Source organism: Convolutriloba macropyga, chromosome 3 (genome assembly GCF_964194025.1).
Source record: "Convolutriloba macropyga chromosome 3, txConMacr16.3, whole genome shotgun sequence".
Taxonomy (NCBI): Eukaryota; Metazoa; Xenacoelomorpha; order Acoela; family Convolutidae; genus Convolutriloba; species Convolutriloba macropyga.
This window is the reverse complement of record NC_134470.1, coordinates 51,122,641-51,149,242: the sequence shown is the minus strand read 5'-3', so window position 1 is coordinate 51,149,242 and position 26,602 is coordinate 51,122,641. Positions and strand designations below refer to the sequence as shown.

Below are 26,602 nucleotides of genomic sequence, written 5' to 3'. Positions count from 1 at the left end.
TCGAAAATTCTGCTCTGTAAAAAACGAAAGGAATGAGAGACAAAAACGTAGCAAAAGACCAGAAAAAAACGAAAAGAAAACCAAAAAGAGATTTAAAATCTACTTGGATCTTAAACTACTTGAAAATAAAAAATATTATTTGTCATTCATTATGAAATCAGTTCATAGAATCACCCAACGTCATTTAATATTCCGATTCAATAAGGCAATCGTGAATTAATTTTCGCCCTATAAGTCAAACAAATAATTGGGTTTCCAATTCACTGTTGTGGAAAAACTAAGCCAAATGGCTATTCCAGAATTGAGGGTTTGTGTACTGCATCAACAATTATTGAAAGTGTTGATAAAAGCTTTTAAAGTTCAACCCTCATAATCGGGTCATTCAGAAAAAAATTGTTGGTCTAGTACGACTCGTTATTCGATTCGGAATTTTGAAAGGTTGCAAGTGCTGTACTCATAATTGCCTTGTAACTTGCATTGCTACGGTACCTTTTGGAAGCTAATAAGGGAAGGTGTAGAATGGGTGAAATTCTTACTTAATGGGTGAAATTCTTACATAAGCTGTATGCCAAGCAGGAATTTAGCTTCCCCGGATTAGCAAAAAAAAATACATAGAAAACCCTAGCAAATGTTGCATCGTGGTCCAGTTTCCAATACTTCGATCATCAGGGGCCAGGGGTAAGTGCTCCAACAGAGGCTAAGGGGAGCTCAACCTACAGGTAATGAAACGACTATTATCATTACTAAAAGGATCTCATAACTTTTGCAACGGAACTGCAGAAAATCAGAGTTGTCAGCCAATCAGATTATAGATTAAATACTGCCCATTTTGGCTCTTAATTTTTGCCATATGTTTTTCCTCTCATTCCTCGACTCGGGATGACTTTAGATTTGACTTAAAACAAATTCATAAAACTTAATACTTTCAATCTTATTTTGGTCTTATTATTTTTTAATCCTGCATCATTTCATGTAATTATGGAAGAACGAAGACTGTTAACTGGGCAAAGTTGTGACCCGCATTGGCAAAACAGAAGAAACCATCAATCACGAGTAGTTTTTACAACAGGAAACAAATCTTGTTTTCCATACGAATACGGATGGAGTTCTTGGATTATGATATCGACAAACGTTATATTGCTATTGGTTGGAGTTAGCTTGATTGTAATTGGTGTATGGTCGGTTACCAATCAGAACTTCTATAGCCAATTCTTCGAAGGGAAGGCGTACTCTATAGTTAGTTGGGGTGTTCTGCTAACTGGCGTGTTCTTAACTGTCATCTCGATAATTGGAGTTGTGACAACTTTGAAAATCATGAACAACCTTCTGAAGGTAGATCCAGAAACTGGTACCCGCATTACAAGTGTCTACCGGCACCTTTTGTTAAAGAAATTCAGTATCCTTTTTTAAATTGTGCAGGTGTATTACTTATGTAAAAGAATTTTGATGATCTTCAAGTGACAGCAATTTTCTTTGCTGGGTGGGCTTATTTAGGCTTGTTATGACAATAGTCCGAATATTATGAATTTTTATCACACTAATGTGCATTTTTTATCATACCCATATCATACTTATATACTTCTAAATATTATGTAAACTCATATTTTTTATCACATGAAGATGTAAACTCAGTTTCTCAATAGTTTCAGGCCTTGATATAGGCAAAATTACTTTTACAACGGGTTGAAATCTCAGAATACTCAAATGGAGCAAAAAGCAAAACATTTTTCTTTTTGCACATGCGTTCTTCTAATACCCGGTGGGAGGCGACCACCGTTAAAAATCTATGAAAGGAGTGGAAAGAATTGACAAACTAGATTTCTCCACCATTACTTCTCCACCATTACTTCGCTGCCTTTGAAGCGTAGAAATAGTGGAATAACGGCGGAAGATCGAAAACTGAAAGTGAACAGAAAAGTGGACATTTCCTTTTAACGGTAGAATATTCCAGCGTTGACTCAACCAAAAATCCACTGTTAATTCCACCGTTAAATCGAAATGTCCACAGTTAATTCCACCGCTAAATTGGAATGTCTATTGTAATTCCACCTTTGAAACGAAACGTTTCGATTCAAAAGTGGAATTAACAGTGGACATTTCGATTCAACGGTGGAATTATTAACAGTGGATATTTCGATTTAACGGTGGATTTAGCAATGGATATTTGGGTTCAACGGTGGAAAACTCCACCGTTAAACTGAAAATTCCACTTTGTTTTTCACTTTTATTTTTCGATTTTCCACCGCTATTCCACTGTTTTCCCACTAAGGAATCGATAAGGTAACGGTGAAAAAAGTAATTTGACCGCACTTTCCATTCTTTTTACCGGTTTTTAACGGTAGACACCTCGACCAGGAATCAATGTTTCTTGAGCCTGAGAAAGCTTTGATATTGTTGTCTTTAAACGTTGGAGAGATTAAGTGTCGTCGCTTTCAAACGTAGGATTTCGTTGTTAAATTGGGTTGTAGAAACAATAAATAAGCTAAATTTTTGTCGGAATTGTTTCTCAAGTCGAGTTAAAAAGCAACCTTTGAGATTTTCCATTACGTTCTGTTGTTTGCCCTCCTCTTGATTTCCGGGCTGGGACCGGCGTTGGCAGAGCTACATAAATTAACCATAGGAGAATTGAGCAAAGCTCTAGTTTAAACCGAGGTTGTAAGCTATCTCGAAAAACAAAAGAACTAATTACACGAATTTAAGCATCTAACATTTAAGAAATCGACTTTTGAGATTTTCCAGTTTGTTCTAATTTTTTACCCCTCCTTCTTTTTTCCGGACTGGGAACCGTCAGTGGTGGAGCTACTTAAAATAGCTCTTGGAGAGCTATATTAACAAGTTTTTTTGTAGAGCACCTACTTCATAGCCTTCTACAAATTTGGAACCTACTATGATGACGAAAATACAGAGTGTTTAATTGAGTTATGCCTGAAAAGATTGAAAATAATTCTGTGTTAAACAGTGTATAGATAATTGCATGAGCGCAAAGTTTGACAATGTATCCACAAGTATTTTTTTACAAAACTTATTTCAAAATCATTTTCTGTTTTGGGACCTTAAATTGTTCTTTTACTTTTGGATGAGCTTATACTACAATAATGGCTCTACTTCCTGGGCCCTGAAAATATTTGAATTTGTGCTTGACAAGATTTAAAAACTCTTTTTGTTCAACAGTATAAAGATAACATTTTTAGCGCAAATGAGACAACATAACCGTAAGTTTTTTCTCAGAGCACCTAAATCGAAATCTTCTAATGTTTTGGAACCTACTAGGACGATGAAAGAGAAAAGAAAAATCAACATAGCTTTAAATTTAATTCAAAAGATATTCTTCCAGCTTTTAAAAAAGGAAAGAATTTTAATTTGATCATCGAGTAAAATTTTATCGAAAACTCTAAATTGTCCAAAACAAAAGCAGCGTCGCCAAATAAGCATTTATATGAACTTCTTTCTTCAATCTTATCAACCACAGCTGACGCCCATTTACAGTTAAATGACGCTCATTGAAGCTCATTTGCAGTTCATTCAAAAAGTTGACCTTTAACTTTTCTTGTGAAGATAAATGCAATGAATATAGATAACAGCTGTCAATTTCCCAACCTGCTAGCTCTTGAAGAATTGAAACAGCTAAATGAAGAAACTTCCTATAAAATTTATGTAGATTTGTCTAATAAGTTACATCGTATAGAATTATTTATTGAACAAGTGTTAACGGGACTCAAAACGAAAACTGATGCTCATCCCTGCCTTGGAGGAGAACAAGAAAACAACTCTGAAAAGCAGTCATCATCAACCCCCAATGGTTTCGGTTTGTTCCAGGAACAGGTAAGAGATTTGAAAGAGTATTCATTTCGCGACTTTTCAGGAGAATTGTGCTTTGGGTAGTAGCATAATAGCAAAGCTGTATGACGATGCAAGTATTCCACTGGACGTTGTAGTTCATGCCCATCGGGGTTCCTCGACGCTTGAAAAATAATAGTATTAGTAAAGTATGAATCAAAAAATCTAAAAAAACTAATTCTAGAGGATGGGACTAAAAGCGATTCAAAATCTTCCAAAAATGGTAGAGATTTGTTTGCTGTATGTCAAAAATTGGTTGATAAATGCATGGAAAATTTTACTCCTGATTCAATGGTGCTGTGTGAACTTCCTCATTTTAGGGAGATACCTATAAACAGTGATAAAATGAGAAAAATTTGCATTTTTTTATTTGCTTAATAGTTCTTATGGAAATGGTGATAATGCAATTGTAGTGCTTAAGTTGAATTTTATTTTCCATGGTGCTCCAACCTACAATCCACGCATCACACACTTCAACCAAACGCACCATGACAATATGCATCTAAGTTATAAGTTGGGGATACCATTCATGCAAACGTATTGCTAGGATATCTATTAAAACCTCAAATGGGGTTAATGATTTCAGCAAAATAACATCTAATGCTTCCTATAATATGCAGAACAAGTTCTTCAATTATCAGCAACGCTACTTTTCACACCCTCCAAACAACAACCAATCTTATAGTTGTTATGATCCATACTAATTGTTGTCAAATCTTGACATTTAGATGAAATAAACGGAAACATTCTGATTGTTTGTTTGATTCATTGGCACCAACGGTTTGACATCATTAATTGTGTGTAATGTTGAAAGATGTAATTCTATCAAATTTATCTTATTATTTTTGCCGAGGCAAACAGTGGTTTTAAACTTTCCCACACCACTAAACCTCACTTACAATTCTAAATTGAAAAAATTTGATTCGCATTTGACAAAATTTGACCTGCTTAAAATTTTCGGCTGCGTATAATTTTCCTCATCTTGTTTCTTTTTCTTTTTTGTTTTCATTTAATTATGTTAAACCATGAGGATTTTGAAAGAAACCCGGGCCCTTTGGAAACCTTAAGCAGTATACATATAAAAATGGCCTATGCAACTGAAAATTGTGCATGCTAACTGTCAAAGTAACCAAAAAAACTTTTACAGTCGAAAAGTTTACTCAATGATATTGGCCCAAATTGTTTTTATGGTTTAACAGAAACCTGGTTGACCAGCACTAATAGTAATAGTTTTTATAACCCTATTCCCCATCAATTTGATATTCAATGATGTGATCGACTGGGTAAAAAAAGAGGAGGATCTTTATTGTTAGTACCAAAGTTTTGCAATTCCAAAATCAGGAAGGACCTTCCCAACTTGTCCAAAACTTTCAAAAGTCGTTGGGTTGAATGCAAAATATCCTCTCAAAAATATCTTGACCAATATTTCTTACAATCCAAGTAAGCAAATTTATTCACAGTTTTTGGATGAACTGGTTTTATGCATTGATAAGGGTTAAAGAAAAATAAATCAATTTGCCTAATAGGAGAGTACAACATTAATTACTTGAACAACAAAAAATAACAAAAACCGGATACAATTATTCTACCTTATGACTTATACATTATGAATTCAAGAATTTCAACTAGGTACAAGAACGTTAGCTGCAGTTTATTAGATTATATTAATAATGATAATGGGCTAAGAACGAAATACTATTATGTATTTGACTCTCCTATCAAAAGCGATTATCTAGCACAATTTCTTTTTACTGATTTCACGCTGACTCAAAAAACGAAAACCACCCAGGAAATTGATATTTGATAAGTGTAATTACAACACCCTTAAATTCAGAAATTCTCTAATTTACATTAACTGGAGCCTCATCTATGCATCTTTCGATGTCGAAGAAATCTTCTCACGTTTTGAAAGTCTGATTGCAAATTTAACCAGATTGAATGCACCTATCAGAAATTTTTTTAAACGAAACAACGAACCTAATTTTTCAATTTGCTGAAACTAAAAGATCTGACAAGTAAAGAGTACCTGAAACTTTGTGAACGCTTTCAAACAGAATTGATTGAGTTGGCTAACAGCTCCAGGAAACAATGGAGTCTGATCAGCGAAGTCAGAACTAAATCTAGAACTGGAACAAAAATTCTATCTTTAAAAAACTGTTTCGAGGATTTAATAACTGACAACAAAAAATGGCGAAATTGCTGAGCTACAAATACAGTAAACTTGGTGAATAGCTTTAGAATAAAGCACTCACTACACAAAACTTTCAGCAGGTCAAACCTAATATGTTCCCGTTTCGTTTTTTTACCTCATTTGAGTACCGTAAGGCTCTTAACAACCTCAAAAAAATCAAAACATTGGGTCCTTCGATTATCCAGCTTGGGCATTAAAAGATGGTGCTCATATTTAAGCAGAGCCGGTATGTTTTCTCTACTGAAGTTGGCAAATATTACGTCTATCCACAAAAAAGTAGACACTGAAATTGCGCTGAATTATAAGCCTATTTCTATAACGCCTGCTTTGTCAAGAGTTCTTGAGATACTAATCAAAGATCAAATAGAGGAACACTTATCAAAAAACAACCTCTTATCGAAAGCACAGTTGAGATTCAGAAAAAACTTTTTAAAAATTGATGCTCTTGTTTATCTGACTGAAACCGTAAGACAGAAACTTGACGAAAAAAGTAGTCACGGCAGTGTTTTTAGATTTGTCATAAGCTTTTGATTCAATTGACCACTCGCTTTTACTAGAAAAATTTGAACATCTTGGTTTCTGCTCTTCGGTTGTCCTTTTCATTAAGAGTTACATTCAGTAACCGACATCAACAGGTATTGACACCAGAAGCCGAAACTTTCTGGCTGGAGGTAAGACAAGGAGTTCCACAGGGCACAGTTTTAGAACCACTCCTTTTCAATCTAGATGTAAATGATCTACCGAACTTCGCCAACTGCAGTTTAAAAAATTACGCTGACGATGCAGTTGTTTATACTTTCGGCTTAAACAATACTGATAGCAGGCTACATTTAGAGAAATCAGTTTCCATTCTTGTTGACTATTTTTCATACCATTGTTTAAAACTGATTTCAGAAAAAACAGAGTTCATTGTATTTGGCACTTCATCCGCAGCAGAGTCTATAAAATTTGACAACCATATAATAAAAGTTGAGAATGTGAACTATCTCGGACTAATTTTGGACACCAAGTTGTTGTACCTACAACAAATTGAACATATACTCAGCAAAATGGCGCAAGGAATAAAAACAATTTATGTACTCAGAAACATGGTACCATACTATTTGAGCAAAATCCTACTGAATTCGATTTTAACTAGTCATCTCCAGTACTCAGCGGTTTTGATTCCGTTCATGTCAAAAAATCTTCTGACAACCTTAGAAAAACAACTCAATTGGGCGGTAAAAGCCTGTTACTTTCATCGATTCAACATTTCTGCACTTAGTATCAAACTAGATGATTATATACCGCCAATTAAACAATTGCTAGAATACAGAACAGCACTGTATGTCAATCAACTCTTGACATATAAGAGACCTGCCTTCCAGAGAATAACACCATTTGGCTTTTAATTTTTATAGATATTTAAGGACAATTTTCTTAAGAGAGGTCAAAGATGTGGCTGGACAAAGAAGTCATCAGAAGAGGCTCATCAATTAATAATTGTCTTGAAAAAAGCTCAAAAGGGAAGGAATCAAACACGCGGGTTAAAAACGTCTTCAAAAACTACCTTTTCCATTAATTTCAGAAGGACTCAATGGGAAACATTGTCGGCAATGTTTCTTGAAAGGCTTTTACATTTAACTACGGCTTCATTTTTGAGTTTGTATTCTCACATGGGAGCCTAGAATTTTTCTCTTCTACTTAGAGAAGAAAATGTTTTATCTGTTACTTATAATTTACATATAATTTAAGTTATATCCTTACGCTGCAATTTGAGTTATTTTTAGGTTACCTGACCTATTTATACTCATTTGGAAATTCATTGGTTTTTTTTAGCTGAAATGGTTTTGAAATGAAACTAATAGTAAAAACTGCTCCCTTAATGGAATTTTTTGAGTCTATGCAATTTAGATGCAGACTAAAACAAAAGATGAAGTTGTTAGCACTCTAGATACACTTTAGAATGAAAAATCAGAAATCTGCGAAGAAGTATTTTCGTATAATGGAAACTGACAGATGACTACCATAATTGTCACAATTTCTTGTAGATGATAAAGAGAACTCTTACAAATTCAAGAAAATCGCAACTTTTATTTAGCTCGGTATTACTTTAGACACCAGATTACATCATAACAACTACATCAAATAGAAGGAGAGCACTACAGTTCTAAACCTCTGACTCATCAGGATTTAAATTCTAAGCTTTTTTTGGCGCTTTTGTCGGCATGAATCACATCAATTTCACCCGAGTTGATTGTTTAGGTGGCAGCGCTAATCACTGCGCTATTTTCCATGCTGATTGACTGCAGCTATTGTATGTTCATATGCAAGAAAGGGCGTGTCGGAAAACTTTTGCCGGCCACATAATTTTTAAACAGTTGCGACAGTTATGTTATGATTAACTGACTCACTGATCACCTAACTACCAACACCTTTCAATTGATCAAAAAGCCGAGAATTTTATCCAGTAGCTATCAAATCGAATATCAGGACGCCTGGAAAAGAGGTCGATTGATATAACTAAAAACATTTGATGAAACTTATGCCTCTATTAGACAACAAACAACCTGTGAAGGAAAAAAAATTCAAATATAAATAATTGCTTATACTTATAAACTTTCTTCATTCATTAATTCTCTTCTCGAAGGTTTTCTTCATTCATTGGTTCCCATCTGCTGGGACGTTCTTTTCTTGGCTCCATCATATATTTCATCTTGATTCTTTTGGTGAAAGTTTTTCAAAGTTGACTCTTGCGAATTTCCCATTATCTTTGCTAGCCACAATTTGCATGGGGTTTTTGTTGTTGTGAATCACGGCTTTATTCATCGCACTCCTCGTTGAACTGTGGTCAGTGCATTGAAAAGCACTCAATTCGTGATGTCGCATTTTTCTGACACGCTTTGTCTAAATTAAAAAAATAGGAATGTTTTTGCTTTTCGTTGAAGCCGAAAAGGTGTTTAGGGTTTTTCAAAGCTGAAGAGAGGCTAATATCTTTTTCAATTGTCGCAATTTGATAGTTTTTTTTGTTCGCCGCTTCTTCTGATCGAAGAATTTTTGCGCAGCTCTTTCATTTCATGAACGTGCCATTGCAGAAACGATTTTAACTCGGGATATCTTTAACAACAATGATGATCCTCGGAAGTAGTGGGGGTTTGCCCCAAGCTCCAGTCAAATATCGCAGACGTGCATGTAATTCCGGCCAGCAAGAGCATTTTTCAGTTGGTTCCTTTGCTACACAGCGTGCTGCAAAAAGCAGGAAATAAAAGCTTTTCCACACAATTCTACTGACTAGCTGAGCTCAAAAACAAACTAACAAAAATTTACTAAAAAAATGCTAAATAACAAGCAAACAGAGCAAACGAATCAGGTTCTACATTTAAAAAGCTTTATCTGACTTGCGATTGTGAGTTAAAATATACAATTCTGTAGAACAAGGAAGATATTTGTCTGATAACCTTAGGGAATAATCAAATTTGACTTAAAATGATTTTTTTCATAAAAATACTCACGGTGCTCAACTCCTTGCGCACTATAGCCATTATAGCGGAACCTGATAGAGCCTGAGAACTGATAAGCATTTGAGAAAACTGGGGGTTGATTTCTGCTCAAGAAATTAACATCGTCAACAACAGGTCGTTTTGTCACTGTTCTGATGATTCTCTTCTTGAGATCAGGCCATTTTGAGCCCGCTATCAATAGCCTCTGGCACTGTTTCTCGATTTTTTTATTATCCTTCAGGTTTCCCTAATTTAAAATGCTAGTTTTTGATGGCTTCTTGCCAACACTCAGAGGGTAATCTGTACCCCCAATCAAATTGAACTGTTTGGAACGTTTTGGTTTTAAGAGGGCATATATTACAGTTCGGGTTCAAAATTTTTAAGTCGTCAACAAAGTTAAAGAGACACGCATTTTTCTTACGTTTCGTGTTTTTTATTTGTTGACTGTTCTCACGCTGTTGCCATTGGCGCTCTAAACGTTAACAAGATCAGCTGAAGTCGTAGACTACTCATTTTGCCTGTTCTCCTTTTCTTGCTTGTGATGTGTTGCTGAGCATCAATTACAGCTCAGTTAGCAGCACCTTGTCCTCTGTTGGATGCATGTGACCGAAATTGGCTAGGAAAACGCTTCTTGAAGCGGTCTGGAAATCATAAATGAGTCTAGAAGACAAAGAGATGAACGACAAAAACGTTATTTTGCTGGAATGAATTTCTCTTGTGAGAGAGTTATCCTATTCGCAAAGCCTTTTCCCCCATAATTCTGTTCTCAGCGCTCTGTCAAATCTTCTGGCATATTTCTTAGGCCCAATCTTCCATACCAATGATCTTGCACGTTTCTGCCAAAGCGCAGTACCCAGGTAGTCCTTCGGCAGTGTCCAGGTAGTCCTCTAGCATTGTCCAGGAGTGCTAGGATTGAAAGAGTCGAGATTATTGTAAGATGAAGACTGATGAATAAATACGATTTTGTTTATCGGAGGATTTAGGTCTTTGAAGGCGTATGGAAATATAACTCGAAACCTCAAAACCAATCCTTAATCATCATTATATAACATCAAAAAAATGCGACTGTTAACTTGTCCAAGCTATCGTTTTGTTTATTGAAGTTCTTCAATTTTTTGACGTTTTTAGACGCAGATTGCAAAAAAATAGTATTTTGCTATCATTTATCTACATCTGTTGTTTTCGTGCTCTGTTTCCAGGCTTAGGTTCAAAGGCTCAAATTCTGAAGCAGGCGACCGATATGACTAAGATACTTTGGTCAACATCGAAATCTAAATTGAGGGATTATTGTACATATATTACTCGCTTAGTTTATGTTCTTTGTTTCTCCATCTATCTTATCTTGAACCTTCATATTTCGTGGGTTATGCTCTCCTTGTTTGATCAATTATTAGGTGCAACTCTGCCAAATCCAGCAAAAATTGTGGGATCTTTAGTCCTATTCACGTAAATGCAAATGTGGCCTTTTTCAAAAGTGATTATTGCTTCGAGTCCATAAAAGCTGGAATTGCATTCCTAAATTATGAGAAATCTAGACATATTTGGCGCTTTCGTCAAAAATATTTTGCGGTGGAAAGCAGATTTTACTTTTCAACTTGAAATTTAAAAGTACAAAACAATCACTGGATTTCTCATATAGTATACACCTTTTGAGCTGCGAAATTCCTAAGTATGTTTCACTCGCGAATGGCATTAACACAGGAAAAGTGGAATCTGGTCATAAAACGGAATAATTTTCCTCAAAAATTTGGTACCGTTATACGCTCGTAATGCATTATATTTTGTAACTCAAATTGATTTTTTTTTCAAAATGGATTGTCATTTCTTGAGTACAAAGTTGAAAAATTTAACCATTATGGCTATAATGTCGGGTATATTCTACCACACATTTTTCTTTGTATTTGTGCAAAAGTTATTAGCTAAAAGTGGAATCATTTTGGTAGGTTTTAAGTTGTACACACTACTTTTGATGCTGTTCATCTTGTCAGAGAAGGGAACAGTAGCTGTGGTTGGTGTGTGGCGTGATAGCATCTACGGTGCAGTGCATCAGTCTGTAAACAACACTGCGTCTTCTCGTTGTGGAAGGTACAAGGATGCCACCGATGCCATCGATACGCTTTTAACGTGGAGGCTCGTTAATTTGCGTTAGCACATGATGTTCCGACCCGAGTTTATTTAAATTTTTGACTTAATTGTCAACCAAGTGAAGTAATAATCAAAATATATGTTTTTGTTTAAAAAATCTTTTCACAACCAAACTACTATGTTCTTCAATTTTTTGACGTTTTTAGACGCAGATTGCAGAAAAATAGTATTTTGTTATCATCTATCTACATCTTTTGTTTTCGTGCTCTGTTTCCATGCTAAGTTTCATGCTCAGTTTCCTAAACAGCCGACAGATATGACTAAGAGACTTTTGTCACCATCGAAATCTAAATTGAGGGATTATTGTACATATATTCTTCGCTTAGTTTATGTTCTTTGTTTTTATGTCTTTTTTATCTTGAAACTTCATATTTTGTGGGTTATGCTCTCCTTGTTTGGTCAATTTTTAGATGCTACTCTGTCAAATTAGCAAAAAGTAGCAAAAATTGTGGGATCTTTAGTCCTATTCACGTAAATGCAAATGTGGCCTTTTTCAAAATTGATTATTGCTTCGAGTCCATAAAAGCTGGAATTGCATTCCTAAATTATGAGAAATCTAGACATATTTGGCGCTTTCATCAAAAATATTTTGCGGTGGAAAGCAGATTTTACTTTTCAACTTGAAATTTAAAAGTAGAAAACAATCACTGGATTTCTCATATAGTGTACACCTTTTGATCTGCGAAATTTCTAAGTATGTTTCACTCGCGAATGGCATTAACACAGGAAAAGTGGAATCTGGTCATAAAACGGAACAATTTTCCTCAAAAATTTGGTACCGTTATACGCTCGTAATGCATTATATTTTGTAACTCAAATTGTTTTTTTCAAAATGGATTGTCATTTCGTGAGTACAAAGTTGAAAAATTTAACCATTATGGCTATAATGTCGGGTATATTATACCACACAATTTTCTTCGTATTTGTGCAAAAGTTATTAGCTAAAAATGGAATCATTTTGGTTGGTTTTAAGTTGTACACATTACTTTTGATGCTGTTCATCTTGTCAGAGACGGGAACAGTAGCTGTGGGTGGTGTGTGGCGTGATAGCATCTACGGTGCAGTGCATCAGTCTGTAAACAACACTGTGTCTTCTCGTTCTGGAAGGTACAAGGATGCCACCGATGCCATCGATACGCTTTTAACGTGGAGGCTCGTTAATTTGCGTTCGCACATGATGTTCCGACCCGAGTTTATTTAAATTTTTGACTTAATTGTCAACCAAGTGAAGTAATAATCAAAAATATATGTTTTTGTTTAAAAAATCTTTTCACAACCAAACTACTAAGTTCTTCAATTTTTTGACGTTTTTAGACGCAGATTGCAGAAAAATAGTTTTTTGTTATCATCTATCTACATCTATTGTTTTCGTGCTCTGTTTCCATGCTAAGTTTCATGCTCAGTTTCCTAAACAGGCGACAGATATGACTAAGAGACTTTTGTCAACATCTAAATCTAAATTGAGGGATTATTGTACATATATTCTTCGCTTAGTTTATGTTCTTTGTTTTTATGTCTCTCTTATCTTGAAACTTCATATTTTGTGGGTTATGCTCTCCTTGTTTGGTCAATTTTTAGATGCTACTCTGTCAAATTAGCAAAAAGTAGCAAAAATTGTGGGATCTTTAGTCCTATTCACGTAAAAGCAAATGTGGCCTTTTTCAAAATTGATTATTGCTTCGAGTTCATAAAAGCTGTAATTGCATTCCTAAACTATGAGAAATCTAGTTATATTTGGCGCTTTCGTCAAACATATTTTGCGGTGGAAAGCAGATATTTATTTTTCAACTTGAAATTTAAAAGTGCAAAACACTCACTGGATCTCTCATATAGTGCACAACTTTTGATCTGCGAAATTCCTAAGTATGTTTAACTCGCGAATGGCATTAACATAGGAAAAGTGGAATCTGGTCATAAAACGGAATAATTCTCCTCAAAAATTTGGTACCGTTATACGCTCGTAATGCATTATATTTTGTAACTCAAATTGTTTTTTTTTCAATATGGATTGTCATTTCTTGTGTACAAAGTTGAAAAATTTAAAAATTATGGTTATAATGTTGGGTATATTCTACCACACATTTTTCTTCGTATTTTTGCAAAAGTTATTAGCTAAAAGTGGAACCATTTTGGTTGGTTTTAAGTTGTACACACTACTTTTGATGCTATTCATCTTGTCAGAGACGGGAACAGTAGCTGTGGGTGGTGTGTGGCGTGATAGCATCTACGGTGCAGTGCATCAGTCTGTAAACAACACTGTGTCTTCTCGTTGTGGAAGGTACAAGGATGCAACCGATGCCATCGATACGCTGCTGACAAGGAGGCTCGTTAATTTGCGTTCGCACATGATGTTCCGACCCGAGTTGATCTAAATTTTTGACTTAATTGTCAACCAAGTGAAGTAGTAATCAAAAATATATGTTTGAGTTAAAAAATCTTTACACAACCAAACTACTAAATTCTTCAATTTTTTGACGTTTTTAGACGCAGATTGCAGAAAAATATTATTTTGTTGTCATCTATCTACATCTATTGTTTTCGTGCTCTGTTTCCATGCTAAGTTTCATGCTCATTTTCCTAAACAGGCGACCGATATGACTAAGAGACTTTGGTCAACATCGGAATCTAAATTGTGGGATTATTGTACATATATTCTTCGTTTAGTTTATTTTCTTTGTTTTTACGTCTTTCTTATCTTTAACCTTCATGTTTTGTGGGTTATGCTGTCCTTGTTTGGTCAATTTTTGGGTGCTACTCTGTCAAATAAGCAAAAAGTAGCAAAAATTGTGGCATCCTTAGTCCTATTCACGTAAAAGCAAATGTGGCTTCTTTCAAAGTTGAGTATTGCTTCCAGTCCATAAAAGCTGGAATTCCATTCCTAAATTGTGAGAAATCTAGACATATTTGGCGCTTTGGTCAAATATATTTTGCGGTGGAAAGCAGTTTTTACTTTTCAAGTTGTAATTTAAAAGTGCAAAACACTCACTGGATTTTTCATATAGTGCACACTTGTTGATCAGCGAATTTCCTAAGTATGTTTCACACGCAAATGGCATTAACATAGGGAAAGTGGAATCTGGTCATAAAAAGGAATAATTTTCCTCAAAAATTTGGTACCGGTATACGCCCGTAATGCATTATATTTTTCAACTCAAATTGTTTTTTTTTCAATATGGATTGTCATTTCATGAGTACAAAGTTGAAAAATTTAACCATTATGGCTATAATGTCGGGTATATTCTACCACACACTTTTCTTCGTAATTTTGCAAAAGTTATTAGAAAAAAGTGGAATAATTTTGGTTGGTTTTAAGGTGTACACACTACTTTTGATGCTGTTCGTCTTGTCAGAGATGGGAACAGTAGCTGTGGGTGGTGTGTGGCGTGATAGCATCTACGGTGCAGTGCATCAGTCTGTAAACAACACTGTTTCTTCTCGTTATGGAAGGTACAAGGATGCCACCGATGCCATCGATACGCTGTTAGCTGTTTCATAATTTGCAACTAAAAGTTCACTGTTGAAATGTGCGATGAGAGCTGTATAGATGGCTAAAATCTGTACGAATTGCTGTGTACCAAAAGGTCGTAAATTGGGATAAACGTCGTGAATGACAGATTTGCCGCTAAAATTTCCAAATCTACCAGTTGCGTTCTGATTGCAAAAATTTTCCAATTTAGCAGCAAATAGCCGCAACTCGTACATCAATTGCCCTCTGAAAGGTTAGGGCACTTTGCCGAAAAAATTCTTTTAAAGCTGTTAATCCTAATTCTTCATTTAATTATGTTGAAACTTCTCTTCATTTTTTGCGTTGTAGATGCATCTCTTAATTAAATAATCAGTTGGTCCAGAATTCATCCAGAATCCGAACGCAGTGAATCTAGGAAACCAAAATTACCGAGGCCTCCTTACGTCCCAGAACGAATATACCAACCCATTCTTACGTTGGAAACCAAACTTATTGAAGAACATATACAATACCGCAATTTCTTGTGCGGGAGGGAAGGCTAAACACCATATTTGTATAGTATTATTTCAACGCTTTGACTCGGTGTTGATATTGCCGTAAGTTCAAAATACAGCTAGTATGTTTGAAGTAAATTTATATACGCTGTGAATTTTTATAGTGGGGACCCACTATTCCGTCCTTTGGGTCGATCATGCCTGTTTTTAATATAACGACTGTTTCTTACTTTAAAAATTGAACATACCGAACATTTCTTAAGTCGTTCTACTGGATCAAGCAGTTAATGAGTGACTGCAGTGCACAAGGGCGGCAAAAGGAGCTCATTCAGCTAAAGCAATGAGCAAATTTTGGAAAAAAAATTGTTTACATTGTATGTACAACAGTAAAAATTTTTTACTTAGCCCAAACTTATGCTTAACTGGAAGCGCCTATGAAAAGGCACTTACTAGATTGATAAAAAACTACTGCCGATTTCTAGAGCTAGGAAGGTCGATCGATTGTTTGATTTAGTTCAACATTTAAGGCATTTCCATAGTGTCGTTGTAAGATGCAGACCAGGGATAGGTACGAATTTTGTCTGTTTTAATAATGTCAATAATGTTGCCATTATCTACTTGTCACTTTTCTGGTTTCTTTTCCGTTTTTTCTGTCTATACCCAATCCCGGATCATTGTAGCATAGTAACTCAGCGCTGAATCTCAGTATTTATCGGTCTGTATTATTTCTATAAGCATATTATGATCATTTCAACTTTTACAATGAAAAGAGTGTTTTCAGACAAAAAACTTAGATCACTGAAACTGTTATGATTAGACTGCAAGTCGATTATTCCTCTTTTATTATCATGAAAAATTTTCATTGTGGTCGTACACTGCTCAGGAAAAAAACAGCAAAGTTGACCTGCTCTTTCATAAAAAAACCACAAAGATTAATTAAAAAGTATTATTAATATAACCCTAATTATTAGTTAATGATAACGCTAGAAATAACATGGAGGCTCGTTAATTTGCGTTCGCACATGATGTTCCGACCCGTGTTCATCTAAATTTTTGACTTGTCAAGTGAAGTAATAATCAAAAATATATGTTTGAGTTAAAAAATCTTTACACAACCAAACTACTAATTGAATTACATAATGCCAAGCCTCATTAAAGTGTTCAAGAGATCTGCCATTGAAAAGACTACGAGAAAAAAAACAAACAACGAAATCAGCAAAAACAAAAATTTCTCGGCAAAAACTCAATATCTAAATTTAAAAGCAACTCTTAAATATAGATTTTGAGTTTTTTCTTTTTCTTGTTACAACCTCAAAATACAATCAGATAAAACCTTAGCTACACAAAATTACTTTTTCTTAAATACATAAAAGATGAGATTTTTCCTTAATGGGACTAGGTAACAAGTTTCATAACTTCATACGTCTCAAAAATTTTTAGCCTTTAGTGAAATAATTCTGTATAGAGCTACAAAAAGTCATTACCAAATCAACAGGACCTGAAAGTTATAGAAAAACTCAAAAAACAACCAAATTGAGAATACACAAATTATTGAAGCCAATAAAATCATTAGCTTTATCTGAATATTGTTTCTCCTATTTCAACTAATATCTATACTAATGCAGCTAAAATTATATTGCACAATGAAATGAGTTCACTCGGTTGTTATTTGAAACTAATCTGGATCTGTTATTACGTGCATATGCTAAATAATACATCATTCTCGAAAAGAACAACAAAAATTGAAAAATTAAAAAAAAATTGAAAATGAAAAAAATCAAAAATTTAAGTCTTTGGCTATAACTTGATTGCATTGAGCAATATTTTTCCTTCGAATGTCAATTAAAAGCTTATGCGACCTCTCAGCAATTTAAGACTACAAAAAGTCGACTCCGACCAATAAAAAAAAACAGACAGAAACAGCAGAGTAAAAAAAGAGAGAAAAGTGTCGAAGCCATTAAAAAGTGAATTTTTCGGAAAAAATTTTTCTATCTTTAATTAGTCTTTAGCAGTAATGGGATGCTTCTTCATTTAAAAATGTGACTTTGAAAATTCAACAAATATGAACAAGTATATCAAAACCACGAAACTTCTACGAAAAACACGTTATATCAACGCCCTTAAATTCAATGGCATTCAAAGGATATCAATAAATAGGGTAAGTTATGCCTCAATGGGAGGATTACGATGTTTGTTATTCATAAGTCATCAAAAAATATCACAAAAACTCTTTTGGTTATGAGAACCACAAGAAATACAGCCAAAAACAAAAATACAATAGAAAAGTGCAAGCTGAAATTGTCTAAGGCATTTAATCCATAACTTTTTCTCTGAAAACTGTCTCCATGATCCATTGAACGTTTTCCCCAAGCAAATGAGAACTATCAGTATTATTATGTTATTAGATTTCAAAAGGAGCCAAATAAATTAGACAAAAATTATCTGAAATTATTTAAGAAACTTTGAAAACTCGTGGCATCGAAGTCATAAAACCAATGGTTAGGAACCAAAATCGCTATCCAGATTAAAAGGTCCTGTTGTTACCAAAAATGACAGAGCTCATTAAAGTTTGTTTAAGATCGGTTAATGTTAAAAAAAAATTCGAAAAATTATATTTTATGTCTTAACAGCCATTATCTGTCCCCTAAAAGCACTAGATAGGTTAACTTAATGCTCATTAAGGAGCCTGTTGCTCTTAATGCGTCATTAACGAAATCTTGATATGGAAAGTGACTAGTCTATAAGTGACTTTAAAAAACAAAAAAATGCGAACTTTCCTAAAAAACAGCTCTCAATTTTTAATTTTTATAGTAAATCTACCCATGAGGCCAAAACTATCATTTTTGTTGCCTGCCCTCTATTAGGAGTGAAAAAATGTTTCATATAGTAGCGTAAAAAGTAGTCTTGAATTGATATTTCTATAGAAAAAATCTTATATTGAAGGAAAATTTAGCTAAAAGTGAACCAAATCATGCCAAATGTCCTGAGTTCACACAAAACTATAAACCTTGATAACTCCTCGGAAAAACCGAAATTCAAAAAAATCTTTTTAATTCCTAACTCTACGCTGGACGAGCTTCTAATGATAACCCTCACATTTCTCTACGATGAATATATCAATCGGCCAAAATTGTCTGAACAAAAAAAACCCATTTGAGTATATAGGTCCTCCCCCCACAAGTGGGGTCGGAACAATTAGTTTTGGCTAACCTCTTGGGCATTGAGCTCAGTCTTTTTCAATGGTTATTTCCATTTCGCCATTTTTTTTCAATTCAATAGAACAAAAAGTAGCTGGTTCTTTCATGTATAGAGCTTTTGTTGTTTAATTGATTGCCCTCTTTCAGCTCAATTTCAGAACATTTTGTTGTAATAAACTCACTAAAAGCGCTAAAATTTTGTAAGTGATGCACTGTACGAGCTAAAAAGCGCCGAACATGCATCAAATATTATAAATTGAGCTTAGTTTTAGCGCATTTCGTACATAAATTCAGCGTATTTTTGACACATATCTTACATAAAATGTAACTGTATTTCCCATTGTTTCTGACAGAATACCCGTGCTTTTCCAACGTAATTTTTACAAAAATTGAAGCGCATATCAGCAATTTATATACAAATTTTCAGCGCTTGTATGCGCTCCGATGGCTCAGCTCCATGCTCATTTTATTGCATGTATTTCACAATTTCAGCGCAGTTTTAACAAATTTCTTATAGAAGTTAGCAGAGGCATTTCAGATCACCGGAATTTCAGAGGTTTTTGAGCGCATTCATAATTTCAATATTTTGGCGTATCTCTTTTATTTTGCGACAAGAATTTCAGCGCTCTTAAGTTCTCTGATTGTTTTTTCCTTTGAAAACTTTTCAACGCATTTGAGCCCATTGATCACACGTATTTAATTTAACGCATTTCAGCACTTCTATGATATAAATTCAGCGCTCTATTATCTTGATCTGACTATTTGAACTCTTCCTTTAAAAACAAATTCATAGAAATTTATCCACATCTCTTAGATAAATAGGAGAAAACTAGCAGGCCCGCAAAAGCACGACAAGAAAATCGTTTAAAAGATTAGGTTATAAAAGAAGTCAGATTTCGTTCGTACCACCTTGGACTGGAACCCCTGCCCCTCATTCAACAGTCAAAGGGATTAAGTTACGCTACCGATGTGTTTGGTGTAGTATACAACCCCAAGCACCAGCACTTACACAGATAACGAACTTCTACATGGTGGCATAGCTCAACGAATGTAATACGCTAAGCTGCATCTTTAAGGAGCAAAGACGAGGAGCTTAAACATGCGAAGGGGAAAAGAGGGGAAAGAACTGAAGGAGAGAAAAGCCAGGAGAAAGAGAGCAGAACAGGAAAAAAAAGAGCAAAGCGTGAGGGAAAGGAGAGAGAAAAAATACAGAAAACCGACAGAAAAGAAAGAAACAGAAGAGAAAAGACAAAACAGATAGATTTCAGAAAGGCAGAAAGGGAGAAAAGAAAAATAGAGAAAAACAATATATAGGAGAAAACAGACTAAAAAGAGAGAAAAGAAGGAAACAAAAGAGAAAAAAGTTTGAAAAAAGAACAAAGCGAAGGGAAAGAAAGACAGAAAGAAGACAACAGCAAAAGATTACAGAAAACAGAAAAGTTCCCGAAACCAAAGAGAAACCAGAGAAAAAAGACAGAAAAGAGAACAAAAAGAGAGAAGAGCAAAAGAAGAAAGGAGAGGTAAAAAGACAGAGGAGAGAGAGAGAGAGAGAGAGAGAGAGAGAGGGAGAGCGAGCGAGAAAGAGAGAGAAAGAGAGAGAGAGAGAGAGAGAGAGAGAGAGAGAGAGCTGGAGAGAGAGGGAAACACAGAAATGAAAGAAAACACAAAAAGGACCGATGAAAGAGATAAAAAACCGCGAAACCAAAAAAGAAAGCGGGAAACCGAAAAAAAAACTGACAAGAAGGAGAGAAAATTAAAAAAGAACAAAAGAGGAGGAATAAGAAAAAGATAAAAAGAGATAAGAGAGGCTAAAGAGCATAAAAGGAATAAAGTGAAAAGGAAGGCCAAGGAATAGAGGGAAGGAGGAAGGAAAGAGAAAAGAGAAACGGAATAGAAAAAAATAAAAGAAACAAAAAAAGAAACAGAAAAGAACTGAAAAGCGCAAAATTAAAGAGAAGAGAAAGACAGAAAATCAAGACAGAAAAAAAGAGAAAAAACAAGAGAAAAGAAAGAAAACCAAAAAGAGAAAATGAAAGCGGAAGAGAAAGAGTAAAGCAAGAGGGAAAAGGAGTGAAGAAATGCAGGAGAGAGAGGAAAGACAGAGAAATGAAAGAGAGAAAAAAAAATCATCGAGATAGAAAAAAACTGAGAAACCAAAAAAAGAACGATAAAAAATAAAAAACGGAGAAAAGAAGATTGAAGAGAAATGAGAAAGACGAAACAGCAAAAAAAAACAAAGAAAACAGGAAGAAAGAATAGTGGAGAAAAGAAGGCGAAAGAAAGTTGGAAAACAGTGAAGAAACAAAAGAGTTAAGGCAGAAAAGAAGAACAGAAAAAAGGAAAAAAGAAAAAGAGAAAAGAACGCAAAGAGAAAGGCAGAATTGAAAGACAGAAAAGCAAGAGAGAAAAGAAAAGCAAAGAGAGAAAGAGAGAGAGACAGATAGAGAGAGCGAAAAACAGAGAAAGGAAAGAGAAATCACAAAAAAGGACCAACGAAAGAGAAAAAAGAAACTCAGAAACCAAAAAAGAAAATTAGGACAGAAAAGCAAAATTAAAGAGAAAAGAGAGAGAGAGAGAGAGAGAGAGAGAGAGAGAGAAGGATCAAAAAAGAAGAAAGAGAAAAAAGAAGGCAGAAGAAAACGAATAGAAGAGCAAGAGAAGAAGAGAAAAGAAAGAGAAAAGAAAAACGAAAAAAAATAGTAAAAAATTAAATTTGAAAAGGCAGAAAATAACAGAAAAAAAAAGAAAAAAAGAGAAGAGAAAGGCAGAAACGAAAGACGGAAAAAAAAGCAAGAACGAGAAAGAAAATCAAAAAGAGAAATAAAAGACAGAAAAGAAAAAAGAAAGTGAGAAAAGTATAGAAAAATGACAGAAATGAGCGACCGAAAAAAGAAAAAAGCGAAGGAAAAGGAGAGGTAAAAAGAGACAGAAAAGAAAGAACAAGACAAAAACCAGAGAATTGAATAAAAAAACACACAGCAGACAAATGAAAGGGAAAAGCAAAAAAAGATAGAGAAAGAAGAGAAAAGAGAGAGAAAAGATCAAAAATTAAAGAGCAAAGTAGCAAAAAGAAAACGAACAGAAAGGAAAGAGATAAGAAGAGTAATAAAAAGACGGAAAAGATAAAAGACAAGGAAAAGAGAACATGAAAAAGACGAAAAAGAGAGAAGAGAAAGAGAAGACAGAGGAAAGAGACGAGAAAGGCAGAAGAAAAGTAAAAGCTAGAACGAAAAGAGAAAACAAAAAGAGAAAATTAATAGCGAGAAATGGTAGACGATCGAAAGACAGAGAAGAAAGAGCAAAAAGCAAGAGGGAAACGAAAGAAAAGAAAATAGGAGAGAAAAGAAAGGCAGAAAAGAACAGTAAAGAAATAGAGAAGAACAGGACAAAAAAGAGAAAAGAAAGACAGAAAAGGAAGCGAGAAAAGTAAGAGTTAAAGGAAGAGAGAAAAAGTAAAGACAGCGAAATGAAAGAGAAAGAAAAACGTAAGAGAGAAAAGTTTAGAAGAAAGACAGAAGAGAGCGACAGAAAAAAGAGAAAAACGAAAAAAAGAGAGGTAAAAAAGACCGAAAATACAGAGCGAGACAAAAAGTAGAGAACTCAATCAGAAAACACACAAAAGACCAATGAAAGAGAAAAGCAAAAAAAGATAGATAAAGAGGAGAAAAGAGACAGAAAAGAGTAAAAAATGAAGAAAAAAAGTAGGAAGAAGAAAAAGAACAGAAAGGGATGAGATAGAAGAGAAAAAAAGACGGAAAAGAAACAAAATAGGAACAATAGAAAAGAGGGACAAAAAAAAAAGAGAAAAGAAAAAAAGGGAAGAGAAAGGCAGAAACTAAAGACGGAAAAGCATGAGCAATAGAAAAGAAAGAAAAGCAACAGAAAAGAAAGCCAGAAAAAAGAACAGCAAGCGAGAAATGGAGAGGTACAGGCAAAACTATTATGAGACTGAGGACAAACAAAATTGAAAAAAGTGAAGCAAATTATAATACCAAATTGGTCAGGCAAACATTTTGCGTAATAAGTTCGCATTAAGATAATCGGATCAAATTATATTAGGAGAAATTTAAAACGCTACTCAAAAGTTTTTCACTACTGCATTACTACCTAGCTAACAAGATACGAAAGTGCAAACGAAAAGAGTAAAGAAGAAAAAGAACAGAAAAGAAAGAGAATAGATGAGAAAAGAAAGACGGAAAAGATAAAAGGCAAGGAAAAGAAAACAGGGAAAAAAGAAGAAAAAGAGAGAAGAGAAAGAGAAGAGAAAGAAAAGAGACGAGAAAGACAAAATTAAAGTAAAAGCTAGAACGAAAAGGAAAAGCGAAAAGAGAAAAGGAAGAAAAGGAAAAAGTAAGAGAACACAGAGACAGAAAAGAGAGCAAAGGTAATTTAAAGCCGGAAACAATAGACGATCGAAAGACAGAGAAGAAAGGGTAAAAGGCAAGAGAGAAACGGAAGAAAAGAAAGTAGGAGAGAAAAGGAATTCAGAAAAGAACAGTAAAGAAACAGAGAAGAAAAGGACGAAAAAAACAAAAAAGACAGAAACTGAAGCCAGAAAAGTAAGAGAGAAATAGGAAAGACAGCAAAATGAAAGAGAAGAAAAAGAAAAGAAAAGACCAATGAAAAAAGCAAGAAGACAAGAAAGAGAGAGAGAGAGAGAGAAAGAGAGAGAGAGAGAGTGAGAGAGAGAGAGAGGAAAAAGAACAGTCAAGAAAATAGAAAAAAAACGACCGAAAGGAAAGAGAAAAGAAAGACAAATGAAGCAAAAGAGAAAAGAAAGGCAGAAAAGAAGAACAGCACAAAAGGAGGAAAGAGAGATGGGAAAGACAGAAACGAAAGACAAAAACGAAAGAAAACCTAGAGAGAACAATAAAACAAACGAAAAAAGGACGAGAAACTAAATTGAGGAACGAAAGACGCTCAAAAAACGGAACAGGATAAAAGAAAGACAGAAAAGAAAGACAGAAAAAAAGATAGAGAACAAAAAGACGAAAGACAAGAAATACAGAAAGAAGAAAAGCAAGAGAGACGAAAAAGGAAAAAAAGAAGAAAGAAAAAAGAGACAGCAGAAAAAGAACAGTAAGGAAAAAAAGAAAGAGAAAAACATACAAAAAAAAGAATCGAAAGAGAGAAAAGATCTTCCTGCGAGAGTCAGAAGCAAAACTCGAACAAGTTCTTTGCAGCCAAACTTCATTTTACCAAATAAAACTGACAAAAAATGATCAGGTTAATTAACCTTCAATTGTTTAATGCTTTTATGAAACTCAGAACAAACAAAATTGAAAAAAGTAAAGCAAAAGATTATTTAAAAAACCAAATCGGTCATGCAAAGATTTGGCGTAATAAGTTCCGATGAAGAGAATCGGAACAATTTATGTAAAGAGAATTTTTAAACATTACACAAAAGCTTGTCGCTGCCGCATTACTACAAAGCTTTATAAAACCATCTTAAATGGACAATTTTCTATCTTGTCCATATAAGGTAATTCGATTTCGGTATTTGACATTTACTTAGAGAATATTTATTCTGTCAACATCTTTGATGCATCGGCGTATATAATTCAGTGAGCATTTTCGTGTAATAAGTGGATTCATGTCGTATCGCCAGTTTTTCAGTAATTGTTATTCGGTCGTTGACCCTTTTGCCACAATCAGTTTTTAGGTCAATAGCCTATTTTTGCATCCATCCCTATTCAGTCATTGACCTTTATGGCATAGAAAGCTTTCGGGTCATTGACTCTTTTGGCAACGGCGGCTTTTCGCCATTGATCGTCATCAAAATGCATACAAAACGCTTTGCTGCATGTCTAAGGGGCCTTAGAACATGTGAAGTTTAGCAGCTTAAACATGGTGGTATAGGTATTCGAAATACGTCTACAGGAGGCAAGACATGGAGCACAAAAAATTGTGAGAAAGGTGCGATTTGGAGAAAGGAGAAACGCATGCGACGTCAATGGACAAAAGTCCCGATAAACTACGCGCCTCACCTGCTTCTTAGTTCAACTCCTTGCGCTTCCGCTTCTCAGAAAACCATGTTGAAGGGCCGTCAAAACGTGTTAAGATACGCGCTTAAACATGGTTTTCAGTGGCTCTTTCGACTTTGAATTAATATATAGATATTGATGCGATTAGGTCCTGTTGTCAAATATGCATATATTCATCAGATCCTAATACCGAAAGTTCAAGGTAGCAACACTGTTTCTGTTTCAGGCAGCAACATTACGAATGCTGTGGTGTAGTGCATTACAATGACTGGGAGCAATCTCGTTTCGTCGACATGGAAAACCGTGAACGAATGAAACAAAACAAAATTTTATCTCAAGAATCTTCAGTCTTTGAAACCCTTCACGCGCCTGATTCTTGCTGCAAAACGGTGTTGAAACATTGCGGAATTTTAGCACATCCAAATAACTTATTTGAGCATGGTTGTTTGCAGAAAATTATGGACCTGCTTGAAGAAAACATTGTGTTGTTAGTGGCGGCAGGCTTAGTGGTAATGATTGTTCAGTTTATGGCATTGATCTCGGCACTCTATTTGTTGAACAGATTGAGGAGAAAGGTCATTTGGGAATGGAATAAAGGATTGTCAAAAGCTCAACGAAAACGTATTTATTCTCCAGCAAGAATTTGAAGACAGTGAAGCTTAATCATTTTGCCTGAGAAAATGCATAAATTATTGACTTTAGAATTTTTCAAGTCACTCTAAATAGAACATAACTTCAATTTGGAGCGCAAGCTAGCATTGAAAAAACTGTATTTGTGCATATGCAAAATCTCGGGTCGCCACTTCTTTGTTGTAATACAAGGATCATACAAATCATAAAGTGTTTTCTAGTATGATCCTTGTATGACTAGGAAATCATACATGATCTTTGTAAGATTACCAAAAATTCATATATAATCTTAGTAAGATTACCAAGAATCATACATCTATTTTGCATAAACCTTATACAATTCACAAAATCACTTTGTGATCCGCCAATAGACCCCAACGTTCAATATCATTTGCAAAGTTGGGCACTGAATAAATGAGTAAGTCCAAATAGACAACTAAAGTTTTGATATTCTCTGAAACCAGTTAAGAGCTATAAATGCTTATTTAAAAAACAATAAAAAATTTGCATATAACCTAAATTGTGAATTCTTTTCTGAATATGTTCAAATTGCAAAATTATTCTTTTAGCGCACAAAAAGAATCAATGCGATACAATAATTTAATATTTCCCCTTACTACATTATATGAGAATTTGTGGCACCAGTCAAAATTTTATGTGTCATATTTGACTTTGTTTGATTTCCAAGAAATTTTTTCAATTTCGATAGAAACTGAAAGTTTTTAGGCTTTGACATTTTTTGTATGATCCCTGTAAGGTCTCTAGGAACTCATATATGAGCCTTGTATGACCACAATGAGTTCAAACAAATCAAATATGACCTCAAACGAATACTAAGAATCATATATGAAATAGTATTACTACTAAGATATTTGTATGATGAGCAACCCGGGATGCCGATACCTGAATGTTCTAAATTTGACCCCTTTAAATGTTTGCTAGCTTATACATATATTATATACAACAAATAATCTATAACAAATTGGTTCGTGTTCAAGTTAAATCAGAATAATACTTTTAGTATATATAATCCCAAAGCATTTTGAAAAAAATAAACGTGGAGAACGCTTTTTGGTTAACATGCGGTCAGTGTTCAGTTGCCTGAAATATCGTACTGCTGATTTAGTTGTTGATAATCGTTGGTACCTGAATCTTAAAAATCAAATAAGGGCAATAAAA

The 26,602-nt window shown here is 34.5% G+C and overlaps 2 protein-coding genes across 2 annotated transcripts; both read left to right on the top strand.

Annotated features, from left to right (window-relative positions):
- Positions 1-25,604, top strand: LOC142337124 (CD151 antigen-like). Its single transcript, XM_075386220.1, has 4 exons — positions 1-16; positions 890-1,332; positions 14,966-15,132; positions 25,020-25,604. Exons 2-4 carry the CDS (start codon positions 979-981, stop codon positions 25,438-25,440), a joined length of 942 nt encoding a protein of 313 aa, XP_075242335.1. The 5' UTR covers positions 1-16; positions 890-978; the 3' UTR covers positions 25,441-25,604.
- Positions 22,727-24,031, top strand: LOC142335812 (uncharacterized). The gene is made up of 3 exons (XM_075384141.1): positions 22,727-22,734; positions 23,439-23,515; positions 23,754-24,031. Exons 1-3 carry the CDS (start codon positions 22,727-22,729, stop codon positions 24,029-24,031), a joined length of 363 nt encoding a protein of 120 aa, XP_075240256.1.
- Positions 25,605-26,602: the final 998 nt, after the last annotated feature.

Bases quoted from the DNA above. Each gene is read 5' to 3' on its own strand.
- LOC142337124 (XM_075386220.1), top strand. From the start codon at position 979: ATGGAAGAACGAAGACTGTTAACTGGGCAAAGTTGTGACCCGCATTGG. The intron at 1,333-14,965 runs GTAGATCCAGAA...GTTGGTTTTAAG, and splicing joins TCATGAACAACCTTCTGAAG to GTGTACACACTACTTTTGAT. The intron at 15,133-25,019 runs GTTAGCTGTTTC...TTTCTGTTTCAG, and splicing joins ACCGATGCCATCGATACGCT to GCAGCAACATTACGAATGCT.
- LOC142335812 (XM_075384141.1), top strand. The intron at 23,516-23,753 runs GTCAAGAAAATA...ACAGGATAAAAG, and splicing joins GAGAGAGAGGAAAAAGAACA to AAAGACAGAAAAGAAAGACA.